We start from the raw sequence: 13,662 nt of genomic DNA on the forward strand, positions 1-13,662 counted from the left end.
AGGTTGTACTATAAAAAAGTATATTGAAACAAAAAAACTGAGTGCATATAAGCTGAAAGAAAATGTGTAGCTTCTAGACACTACAGTAAAAGGCACAATAGAAGTGAAGTTAGATGAGAACATCAACTAAAAACCTACTGATCAGCAAAGGAGGAAGAGGAATTGCTATACTGAAAATACTTTATGTAATTTGCACCCACTCACAGTCAGGCAGGTACTTACACACCCAGTTACACTCCCACAAAATCACTTCTGTACCAACCCCTCATATAGCCAGACAGTGACTGACTCAATCAGACACCCATAAAACCATTTACATACCCATTTACTCACCTATAAATCCACTTACACAGTCATTCTGACACCCATATGGGCAGAGTCACACCCACTCACACCCCTATACAACCATTCATGTACCCAGCACTAAGACAGCCATTACACACACACACACACACACACTTACACACACAGTAATACACCAAGTCACCCAACCATACAGCCACTCGCATACCTATTTACAAAACCATACAGCTACTCACACACCCAGTCAGACAGTGACAGAGGCAATAACACATCCATTCACACAGCACTTATCTATCCACCACTAACACTCAGTTACACACCCAAAACACCCACTTACACAGCCAGTTACCAATCCATGCAGCCACCTACATACCCATTTAGACACTCATACAGTCACTAACACACCCAGTCACCCACCCACACAGCTACCTACACATCCAATGACACACCCACAGAGGCACTAACACACTCACATATACACTCAACCAGTTACCCACCCATATAGCCACTCACATACCCATTTATACAACCATACTCAGACACGTATAGTCTCTTACACACTGACATAACCACTTATGTAGCTATTAACTTGCTTATTGTATGTAATCTAATAGTATGTGATATGAAGTTAGATGTATTCTATATTTGCTTTTCAGATATCAGATATCTAAGAGTGTGGCCAGGAAAACAGGTCTACTCCTACCTGGCAGGAGCTTTGAAAAATGCTCCTGCCGAGAGGGAGCAGTGTTGTTTCCTGCCTGCGCTCCTGCGATCAAGGAATCTCAAATTGCTTCCGCCTGGAGGAAACAAGCAAAAACAGCTGCTCCCTCCAGGTGGGAGCAAAGCCGGCTACTTATGCACCCAGAATGGGTGCATTAGGGGGACCAGTTGGGCCCCCGGGGGGCCCTTAGGCACCCCTTCAGTCCCTAAAATACTGTCTTATGTGTGCCCCAGGACGGCACTGGGGCACTCACGTTAGGCAGATGGGGTTCCTAGAGCCACTCTTGGCTCGGGGAGGGGGGCAGGCACCCCTCTCCCCTTTAATAAAACAAAATAGCCCAGGGATGGTGTCATCAGGCCCGTAGACACTTGGGGAGGTGGGCTGTGCACCCTTCTCCCCTTAAAGAAAACGTTCCCAGGGGATGGGGTCCCTAAGGCCCTAAAGGCTTTGAGGGGGCCCACTCCTCTCCCCAATATTTAAAAAGTAAAATAGAAATGCTGGCTCCCATTGACACCCATGATGGGTGCTGACAGGTAAGCTTCCCCCCACCCCCACCAAACAAAAAGGAACTCTGTGTCCGGATGGGCACCAGGACCCCAATATTAAATAAAATAAAAAAGATGAGCAGCAGAAGCCACTCATTTATTATTCACTGCTTCTACGAAGTACCACCCCAAAATGCCCTGGGACATTTTAAAATTCAATAGTTTCATTCTTGTGGTGACCCTAGAAAAGGCGCAGGGGCACCACAAAGCAATTTATGTTGCTGCGTGCTGCAGGAAGTGCATCAGCTCCCAAACAACTTCGAGAAAAACAGTAAGTCTTCTGGGTCAATAAATCCATGAACCTGGGAGAACTTACCATATTTTTTGAAGCACTCTGAGCTGTAGCGGTATGCTCTTTAGCCTGAGTGAATGGGTTGAGTTTTTCTTGTTACATATTTCAGCCCATGAAATGCATTTATAAAAACGATATTAAAACAAATATTCACAGACATCGTGTTTTTTTTTTAAAATTAAAACTTTATTAAACATTTTAAAATAATCATTACTATGAATTAGTGAAATACTGATTAGGTTAAACATATTGGTGATTTTTGGAGAAAGATGTGCTTTAAATATATTGATATGCTCACCGCTTGATAAAACCAATAGACCCAATTTTTATGTTTTGGTGTTAAAGTCTGTGGTGTGAGGTTGCCTGACTGTGTGGGAATAGATGCAGGGCCTGGCTTTAAACCAGGCCCTGTAGCGAAACCCACACTGTGCATGGGCAAAGGCCATTCACAGAATGAGATTGGCATCGAGTATGGTAATAACATATTACTTTATGTTTTAAAAAAACTACAAATTCATGAAACAAAACACAGGTTAAAGTGATGCTATAGTTCAGTTTCGTAATACTATCCAATTTAGCATTTGAAAAACCTAAGAAACTTGTGCCCCCGCCATGCAATTCAAAGTTATATTTCAATTATGTCATATAACATGTCATAACTGATGTAAGTTACAGTTACCTTACCTTAGGTCACTGGTTATAGTTCCTTCAGATAACTATAACTGGTGTTTCAGTGGTTTGGTTAGTTTAAAATGGTATCTTTTAACTGACATTTCCATCTAACTATAACGTCACTTTAACCTTTGTTTTTTTCAGTGAATATATATAAACCAAAATGTTAAATAACTTGTGAATTTCAGTGGTTTTGTTAGTATAAAACGGTATGTCCAAGCTGCCATTGTCACCTATCTCTAACGTCACTTCATCCTTTTTTTCCCAGTTAATTTCTTTCAGTATAGGGGGGCAGCGGTCGGGCAGTTATTGCATTGACTTCATATGGGCATTTCAGATCTGACTGAATACTACAATGCTGCACATCTGCTCTACCTAGTTACGTGGTTGCCACGAAACACAGAAAAACAGAAGTGTATAATTGACCCATGTATGGAGGTGGTGAGACTCTCCAAAACTCAAACATTTTCCTAAATTATATTTCTCCCCAGTCATGAGAACGAGACTAAGGGTGTGGGACCACCAATGGATACATTGGGTCAGATATGGTTCCCATCTCCATTTTCCCAACCCCAATTAAAATGCAGATTTTACTAAGCCACATGTAGCATGGAGAGAGGCGCTTATCACCAGAAGAGGTGTATTTGTTAGCAGACAGGTCAAACCCTTTGAGAAGGAAAACTTCATCATAATAGACGGGCCGTTTCGCTATGTTCCAGTCAGACATTCAGTGCAAATGATGCATGTAAATGCTTTTTGTTTAAAGAAATTTCATACTACAGCAGTGACAGGGACCCTGTGTTGTCTTATCAATAAATTGAACTTTCAACACTAACAGCATGGATAAAAGGTTTTCCTTCAAAAAGCAAGGAGGTTCTTCAGCTACCCTCAAAAGTTCCATAGCACAAACTCTGGGTGAATCCCGGCTTTTTATCCAACTGCACTTTATTTAGTTGTAATAATAACAGTGCAATGTTCAGTCCCAGAATACAATATGATGACTGTTATAAGGTCAGGACTGACTTAAAGTGAGACATTTGCCATTTGGGCACTTAGCCACTATGAATATCTTCACAACAGAGTACAGAAGAGCAGTGGTTAGCATGCTTAAAGCATCAAGTTTCAGATGCTTTAGAATGCAGGGCTATAAATGCATCTGAAAAAATTCAAAATGTAAAAAAATTCACAAAGTACTATGCTGTTGGAAAGGGCGACCACCCCTACAATGTCATAATATTCAGTAAGGAATAGGTGAATGATCCCCAACCATGTACAAGAATTTGTTTAATAAAACATTTGAAGATAGCAATCTTACTTGTTTTAATCCATTAATAGTCCTGTAAACTAGACAGAGCCCCAACAGAGCGAATGTGAGAGTTAATGAGATGTGGGTGAAAGTGCAATACACCGCCTTGCTATTCTGAGAACCCACTGCTAATGGTAAGACACTACATACTCTGCATTACTTCTTTAAATTAAATGTGCTTTTTAACAATCCGTGCAAAAAAAACATGTTTTTTTTTTAAGTGGAATAACATCGTTTTTGTCTATTATGGGAGTTGGGAAACACTGAGAAAACACTACTGAAAGCCAAACAAAATAATCACTGAGAACAGGACAGTCTAATTATAGGTAACAAATCAGCGCAGCATCGTCGAGAGGTATAAACGAAATGCATGGACATTTAATATATCTTAGGTCGCTAATTAGAAGCATCGTACAAGTTATAACACAGTTATGTTAGGCCATCCAGAAGAAGAGCATGAAATACTAGCAAATATACGTCTCCATATTTTCCTTTTGTGCCTTTGGCTTCAGTCTTGTATCACTTGTGTCATGCCACATTGCATTGTTACTAATGTCTATCAGTCAAAATACTTTCTTTCGATCACACAGATCAACAAAGTAGAAAATTATGACAATTTACAAAGTGCAAAATAGATTAAAAAAACAAGCAAGCTGCTGTCATAAAACAGATAAAATTATTACGACAAAGTAGAGCAGTTTATAGGCAAAACGCATTTACGATTTGCAAAACACTTCACTGGTTTCATCCCTATTATAGTTGCTCGGCAGGCGGCTACCACATTTTATAGGCACTTGGAGAGCCTAATCCAGGCTGGCATGAGACATTTTGCCACGCCAAAAATATGGGACCTGGATGTACCAGTACTCAAAATTCTAATGTCTATCAACTTACCTGTTTAATAGCAGTTCCCAGGTGGTCCAATTGATCGTTCACCCTCTGTAATTCCTTCCTCATATCCCTCTCACTGTCAGATAGAACTGGGAGCTGGGAATGAAAGCTACGTAACACTTTTTTCATCCTTTTAGAAGAGATAATGAATGAATATTTGAATGTGAACAAAACAAAATAAGGAAGCACTTAAAATACAGCAGGGACTCCAAATTTGGTCCTGGAGGGCCCGATCCATGCCAGCATAACCGCAGTTATCTTACAAATCTGGCATGGATCCGAGCCTCCAGGACCAACTTTGGAGAATGAGGCAAAAGAAAAATGTAAACACTTCTCAGTTACTACAATGCAAGTATACATATGCTTTACAAGAAATCCTTTTGTATAGGAAAATTAAAGAAATAAATACCTATTTTTTACATCTGTGTTCTAAGGCGGTAGATCTGAATCTACACACGGCTTCTCTTTACAGATTCCTGTGGCTTTACTACTGAAATTAACCACACCCCCTCATTCCCTTTTATATGGCGACCATGATGAAAGCCCCTGTTCAGCGGGCTTTAGTCCTTTGTTTGCAATGCATGGATTTGTCTTAGTATGCAGTTTGTTGGTGCTGGTGAGGCACTTTTCAGTCATTTGGGTGGTCTCACATCCTAGATCATAACCTTGATCATATTTAAGCTGTGAGGTTAAAGTTAGTAGGTGGTGTAAAGGTCAAATGCTGATTTAGGTCATATTCAACTGTTGCTTAGCTCTGATGTTAACATGCAGTATTTTCTAGCTTTTACAAATAAGCAATCAAACATTCTGTAAGCAGCAAATAGATCATTCACCAACCAATGTTCCCTCTAATTTTTTTCTCTGTGTGCGGCAGTATAAGGTTTCTGTGTGCTGCAGCCAAGGTTATGTGTGCCAAGAACCCAACCGTATGTGTGGGTGCAGTCACAAAGATCAGTGCAAATATCACTCAAACATTTGCTTAATAAAGTGAAACGACAGTGCATTTCTACACATACAGCACCACATGAAGGGTCTTAAGGCTGGTTTGCAACATACAACAAACAAACAAGCATTCGCAATGCAATAGGTCTCGCATTTATGAGAGTTTGAGCTATTGGCATTGCAAATGACAATGCCTTTTATTTATGTTTTAAAAACGAAAACAAAAATAAAAGGCATTGTCATTTGCAATGTCAATAGCTCAAACTCGCGTAAATGCGAGACCTATTGCATTGCAAATGCTTTTCATCTTTGCTTGCCAGCATTGCAGCATGCTCCTCATTGCTGTCCCCTCCCCTCCCGGGCTAAAGCTGAACTTTCAGCATTAGAAGCAACACGGGCTCCATGCTTAATATTTCAGCAGGCGCCTGCATGATTTGCTGACCTTGCCAATGCTTGTTCAGCTTTCTACAGCTTAGCATTGTGTGCTCCAGTTCACCAGTTCTACAAGGCACAATGGTTCTCTTAAGGATAGGGCAAAAGAACCAAGACAACAGACGCGAGCAGCCTGAGACACAAGTATAGGACTGGTTGACTGTTCCCTGTGGAAGGATGATCCGGGTGCTCTGGGTGACTCACAGGCAGTCTCCACTACCTTCTGTGTTTTTAATCCCCTCTATTTTCATTTAGTGTTGAATGTTACCCATCCACCTGCCAGTGATCAACATGAGATAACAGATTGTCTACTTGTGCTTTATTTTTCTTTATTTATACGTTCTTTGTTTTTTTTTACTTTGTGTAAATGCTCTTTTTATTGAGCTACCTTTGTCTCCCTGATAGAAAAGTGCAGGTAGTTAGTGTCACAGACAGAGGAGCAACTAGAGTCAAATTTCGGGGGGAGGAGAGGGCTAAGAAAATATTTCGGGGGGAGGGGAGGGCTAATTCTTCCACCAATAGGCAGAGTAGAGATGCAGGTGCTCTTAGAAGGGGTGAAAAAACAACAAAGCCTCATCAACATTCAAATGGTCTTTTAAAGACCTGTGAAGCACTCCGGGGCGGCTGTGTGTGTGCCTGGGAAGCTATCTCATCCCGGCCTGCCACACACGACGGGGGTGGGGGATTGATGCCCTTTGAGCCCAATGGGCATTGCGCGCCTGGTCACAGAGTATCTGCTTGCCCCTCAGAAGCTCCTGTACTCTCCCGTCACTTCCTCTGACAACTAATTTATTCGATTTGAAAGGAAATGCCTCCCTGAATAGCAGACACGATTGGCAGTGCTCTGCGCGTTTCAAAATTCCATATCAGCACGTTACGCACTCATCCGAGACCAAGCGTGCTCTTCTGCGTCCATGTGTATGCACGCCTGAGAAGGTGAAGACAGACCTTTTGCTTTTCAAATGCTCGTATGCTGAAGGCGTCGAACACCGAATCCCAGTGTTTGGTGGAGTCTCCATCAGACACGTGCACATCTAAATTTCTGACGCGTTCATTACTATGCTCCCCTTTGCTTTCGGGACTCGGAAAACTCTTTGTGAGTGAAAACCTGAACGCGTTCCCCGCTGTCGCCATTTTTCACTACAGGCCGTTTAAAAGACAGGTTTCCCCCACTGGCCGTCACAGCTTAGAAACATATTGAAGGCTCACTGCGTTGTCTGTCACTGTCTGTTTTGGTAGCTCTAGAGCGAAGATCAATTTATCACGCAGTGGGTGCTACGAAAACCATGTCAGGTTTAAATCCCTGCTCAGTCAGCGACTGAGGTTACCAGACTTTTGAGTCTAATGAAAGTTCCAAGGTGATAATTCAACCACACACATGCTTGACATTATGGACTGAGTGACAGAGGGCCCGGTTGAGACAAAGGTCTTAAAAAGTGTCTCCTAAAATCTGTGCGGCAGTGCTGCATTATTGAATCCTGGCGTGACTAGACTTTCCTCCTGGGAACTCAACGATCTTTAAAGTACAGGGAGGTGCCACACACTGTAACAAGTGTGAGACTGACTACTTGTGCCCTGCTTCAATGGGGCGCACTCCAAAAATGCCCCAAAAAGCTCACCCGAGGGCGGATACTCCCCTATCAAATCAGGCTCCGAAACGTCGGGGGCGGGTGACAAAGGCTTGCAGTTTAAGAGCTCCGGACTGGTTTACATACACCCCTAACGGTGGGGTTGGGGCTGCATACTGACCCTCCTGTGCACAATTTGAACAGCCCCCACTACTGGGATTCTTGCAACAGCAGTTTGGTTTTTACACATTTGGGAGAGCTGGACAATTCGTTCAACCGATTGACTAACCAGAGGACAGCAGCGGGCTGGTCTGCTCGTCGTTTGTTCTAGGGTTTTCTATATTGTGTGCGTCTGGTGAGATGGGAAGAATCTCAGCCTCTTCTCCAACAAGGCTTAGACATGCTTCTCAACACCTCGCTCCCACATTTGCAAGGCAGATCGAGCGGTTTACATGCTTCAGAGGCTGTGGGTATGTGGTTTCCTCCGCGGTGAGGGCAGGCACAGGTGGAGTTGCTCATTGCTGTTTATAGAGACACCCGACAGCATTGAGAACCAAGGCACGCACAATGGAAGTCTGTGCACCCAGCAGATGTCCCCGGGTCACGTAATTCCTGACAAACCAAAACGCTCCCTTTTGCCCTGCGTGGCGTTGCGCGAAAATAATTAAATAAATGAACAAGCGCATCCGAGGCGAACCGCACAGAAAATGAAAGCACATAGCTATAGTGATGTGAAACTTTCCGTTTTGCCCCACGTGGCAAAAAAAATAAATCAATCAATAAGCGCTGCAACGGCAGACCCGCTGAAAATAAAAATAAATGAGTGCTTGCACACTTATGAAGGAGACCGTGTCAGGCCACACGTAAAAGATCCAGTCGGGATGGGCTGTCCTAAAAAGGAGACAGGGCGGTAACAAGGAGGGACTAAGAAGCCTCCTTTTCAATCGTGAGCCAGCATTTCGCATGGAGGATGACGCCAGCGAATCAAAAAGATGGGCGAGGCTTCAAGTCCCCTTCCGAAATCACTGCAACGACAATAGATCTCGCAGAGCTAGCAGCGCATGCGCTGCAACGCTAGGCGAGACATAAAAAAAAAAAATACAGTATTCAAAAGCATATTCCCGATTAAAAGTCTTTTAATGTCACAATGTGTCTCTTCCTATCACTTGTCAAATATGAATGCTACATCCCTGAGAGATGTCTGTGCTATTCAAGATTGCACCCAACTGGAATCTGTGAAAATGCATTGTTGTGTCCTATCCTTAGAAAACCACAGAACATTCCTAATATACTTTTTTATCACCTGCTGCACATCTTGCATGCCTATTGCAGCTTTGCCAAGCAGCATGCATCTGGCATCAGACCAACGCATTTAAGTGTGGTGGTCTGCATCACCACACTAAAATGCAGTAATCACACATTTGTAGCACCTTGACAATACCGGTGTGCTGTGAGGGAGAAGCTGGAACTGCAGCTGCAAAGTGCACGTCACGTTCACTATTGCAGTAGATAACCGTGCTATATTCATGCTGCCAGTTTGTGGTCTCATTGTGCAACATACAGATATTCTTCTGCTACCGACACTAGACCAGTACGCAGAATTGGGAACAATGAAACCATATCTAACCACCAGCATACTTCCGTCTTTTTTCTGAATCACACAGAAAACATACTGGCTGTTGGACTGCAGAAAATGCCGCTTAAACTAAGCTCTGGGGTGACATTCGCAAACAAAGGAAGTGTTGCTGTAGAGAAAGTAAGATGGCCACTATGCGGCGGCGACGAGGGTAAGACCCTTATCTCTTTTTATTCTGGATGTGTGGGCATTTGGAGCCTGGCTGCGAGGCTTGAGGACACTTGCGCCTGTCTGAAAGGGTAGTTAGTGCCCTGATAGTGATACACCACTGGAGACATCATGCGGCAAATACGTGACAGGTAGCACTGCAGGAGAGGGACCCCTTTGCTGTCCGGGACATGGTGGACTGTCGCTTGGAGTGCTCAGTGAGAGAAGGGGCCGAGGTCCACTGGGGCCTCCCCCGACCAAGCACATGGTGTGAGTTAGAATGGAAGGACCCATCAAACATTCCACTCACCTCCTGGGCGCAGTACCCCAAAACAGCTAAGCTGTCTGCTCATTTCCAGCAACTCAGCTGCGGAGCTCCATTTTGTTTGGGCCCAATTTGAGTTGCCAATTGTCTGGACCACCTGGGGGAACTGGAAGTCTTTGGAATGAGCGATTGTCTAATAGCCTCTTAGGGAGAGAGCAACAAGGAGCGCGGAGGAGGGAGAGTTTAAAGGTAGGATAAACACAGGAGGGAGAAAGAAGCATGGAGCAGTTGGGGATTGCAGAGAAAAGCACAAGAGTGACAGAGAGCATCACGGAGAGCAGGAGTGCTTTGCAGATGGAGAACCACACAGTGAGAAGAGCAACTTGGAGCAGGGAAGCATACAAGGGAAAGAGCAACACAGAGTGCATGAGGTACGTATCTGGCCCTCTCCAAATACCCAATCTTTCTGTTGCTAAAGCAATGTCATATTGAGAACCTCTATGGTGAGCAGAGATCTTGGCTATCTGCCTTTGCCTATGATTACATAGAGCCCTACACTGCATTCAGGTGTGAGTCAGGCTCTCCTCAATGATACTTAAGCTCATGTTTTTCAAACATGGAATTATGCACAAGTTAAATATTTTAAATCTTAACACAATGCAGCTAGACCTTTCTGCTTCAAGGTATACTTACAGCTGATTTACTTCACGTGAGATGCAGTAATGACATGTAAAAAAGGGTTAGTTTGAAAAGTAAACACCGAGGCCATGCATGACCAAGTACTGGATTTTGAACTCACATGTAGGTAGCAAAATCTGTTCTGTGGCCACGTGATTATTTGGCTCATGCACCACTTGCAAGGTTTGGGTGCACTTTAATGCAGTCTTTAAAAAAAGTAAAATATGGCAAGTTACACAAAATAGTGGTGCCAGGGACTATTCACAGATAAAGATAGATTATGTTGAAACGTCAAAGTGGGTACAAAGTGGGTGCAGTTTTTAGGTCTGGTGTGGCATCACAGCCGTGACTAGACTTGGTGATCAACAGAAGGAATATGCTACTTACCAGTATGCATCTGTTCTTGGCATGTAGAGCTGCAGAGTTGTACACTTAGCATAGATCGCCATCTGGTGTTGGGCCCGGATGTTTGCAGTTTGTTTTTCTTCTTGGACAGTCTTTGGAAGTCACGAGTTTGGTGACTCCTCCTTCGGTCCGTACTGCGCATGGGCTTCGGCTCCATCCTCAGATTGTTTTTCGCCAACAGGGAAATGATGGAGCGTAGTAATAACAGTGAGAAACCCATGTGTTGTATCTAAATAAGATGTACTGGAACGGATACAGGTAGCCGGGGAGGCGGGTGGGCGTGTACAACTCTGCAGCTCTACATGCCAAGAACAGATGCATACTGGTAAGTAGCATATTCCGTTCGAGGCATATGAGCTGCAGATTGTACACTTAGCATAGATTATATAGCAGTACCCAACCCTAGCGGCGACCACCGGTATCCGTTGCAGCTGTTTGAAAAAGTGTCTTTAGTACAGCCTGGCCCACCCTAGCTTGCTGCTTGGAATGCACATCTACACAGTAGTGTTTTGTGAAGGTGTGCGGTGTAGACCATGTGGCTGCCTTGCAGATGTCATCTAAGGGTATATTCCCTAGAAAAGCCATAGAAGCCCCTAACTTTCTTGTAGAGTGGGCTTTAGGGGGAACAGATAATGTTCTCTTTGCCTTTTGATAGCAAATTTGTATGCATTTTACAATCCACCTAGCTATCCCTGATTTTGAAATGGGGTTGCCTTTATGTGGTGGAGAGAAGGAAACAAACAATTGTTTAGTCTTCCTGAAGGGTTGCGTTCTTTGTATGTAGTATAGTAACGCCCTTTTTACATCGAGTGTGTGTAAGGCCCTTTCTGCAACAGATTGGGGTTGCGAAAAGAAGACAGGTAATTCCACTGATTGATTGAGGTGGAAGGGGGAAATGACTTTGGGCAGAAACTTCGGATTTGTGCGAAGTATGACCTTGCTGTGATGCATTTGTATGTAGGGTTCCTGTATGGTGAACGCCTGTATTTCACCAACCCTTCTAAGGGAAGTGATAGCTACAAGGAAAGCTGTTTTCCAGGTGAGAAACTGTAGCTCACATTTGTGCATTGGTTCGAAGGGCGGACCCATTAGACGTGTAAGAACCAAATTTAGATTCCATACAGGGGAAGGTGGTGCCCTGGGAGGAATTACTCGTTTAAGGCCTTCCATGAAGGCTTTAATAGCGGGCACTCTGAAGAGTGATAAATGCTGCCTGTTTTGTAGATAGGCAGCGATCGCTGCTAGGTGTAGGCGTATGGATGAATATGCCAGGTTACACCTGTAAAGATGGAGCAGATAGCATATTATGTGCTGTATGGATGCATCTAGAGGGTTGATTGTATTGTTACGGCAGTAAATTACGAATCTTTTCCACTTTGCGGCATAGCATGCTCTAGTGGTAGGGCGTCTGGCTTCCATGATGATGTTCATGCAATCAGGGGGAAGGTTAAGGTATCCGAATTCTAGGATTTCAGGAGCCAGATCGCCAGGTTGAGCTGAGCTGGGTCCGGGTGCCTGATTTCTCCATGGTTCTGGGTTAGGAGGCATGGGGATAGATGCAATTTTTGATGTGGTACCACTGACAGTTGTAGTAGCGTGGTGTACCACGGCTGCCTGGCCCACGTCGGAGCTACCAGAATGAGTGTGAGGGAGTGCTGTTGTAGCTTCCTGACCACTAATGGAATTAGTGGGAGAGGTGGAAAGGCGTATGCAAATCTGCCTGACCAGTTCATCCATATCGCATTGCCCTTGGACAATGGGTGTGGGTATCTGGCGGCGAAGCTTGGGCATTTTTTGTTTTCGTGGGTGGCGAAGAGGTCTATCTGAGGATGCCCCCACTGTTGGAAGAATGGGTGAAGAACTTGTGGATGCAGTTCCCATTCGTGTAGTTGTTGTGTTTGTCTGCTGAGCAGATCTGCCATGGTGTTTTGTACGCCTGGAACGTGCTGTGCCAGGAGAAAGATGTTTTGGGGAATTGCCCATCTCCATATGCTCTGGGCTAAGCGGGAGAGCTGGGGAGAGTGTGTCCCCCCCTGTTTTTGTATATAATACATCGCAGTCATATTGTCTGTGCGAATGAGGACTGCTTTGCCCGAAATCTGTTTTTGGAAAGATTTTAGGGCTAGAAAGATCGCCAAGAGCTCCAGGTGGTTGATGTGGAGCGATTTTTGCTGTGGCGTCCATAGACCTTGCATGGTGAGGTGTAGGAGGTGCGCTCCCCAGCCGGAGAGCGATGCGTCCGCTGTTAGAATCACCTGAGGAACCGGGTCCAGGAACGGCCGCCCTTTGGAAAGGTTTGTGGTGTTCCACCACTGCAGAGAGTGATGTGTGCGGCCGTCCACCAACACCAGATCCGTCAGCTGACCCTGGGCCTGGTTCCACTGTTGTGCTAGGCACTCTTGAAGTGGACGCATGTGGAGTCTTGCATGGGGCACTATGAAGATGCAAGACGCCATCATTCCTATGAGCTTCATAAACACTCTTGCTGGAAGAGAGTGTTGAGGAAGGAATGTTTTGCGTAAGGCTTGAATGCTTGTGATTCTGGCTGAGTTTGGATAGGCAATACCCTTGGAGGTGTCTATAGTGGCCCCGAGATATTGCTTTGTGTGAGATGGTATGAGGTGGGACTTTTGGTAGTTCACCGTGAAGCCTAGCTGGTGGAGCAGTTGGATGGTGCTGTTTGTATGCTGCACACATTGGTCGTAGGACGCGGCTTTTATCAGCCAGTCGTCCAGGTAAGGGAAGACGTGAATGTGTTGACGTCTGAGGTGTGCTGCTACTACTGCTAGGCATTTGGTAAACACCCGCGGTGCGGTGGTGACCCCGAAGGGGAGAACCGTGAATTGGTAATGTTGCCCG

General features: G+C 44.5%; 1 protein-coding gene across 1 annotated transcript in view; it reads right to left on the reverse strand.

Moving 5' to 3' along the window:
- NUP88 (nucleoporin 88) overlaps positions 1-13,662 on the reverse strand; it is a 262,426-nt gene that overhangs the window by 99,389 nt on the left and 149,375 nt on the right. Inside the window, exon 15 of the mRNA XM_085649559.1 lies at positions 4,734-4,860. Within this exon, the coding sequence (XP_085505685.1) occupies positions 4,734-4,860 (127 nt within the window). The remainder of the gene's footprint in view (positions 1-4,733; positions 4,861-13,662) is intronic.

The sequence above is a fragment of the Triturus cristatus genome, chromosome 3_2, assembly GCF_964204655.1.
Source record: "Triturus cristatus chromosome 3_2, aTriCri1.1, whole genome shotgun sequence".
Lineage (NCBI taxonomy): Eukaryota > Metazoa > Chordata > Amphibia > Caudata > Salamandridae > Triturus > Triturus cristatus.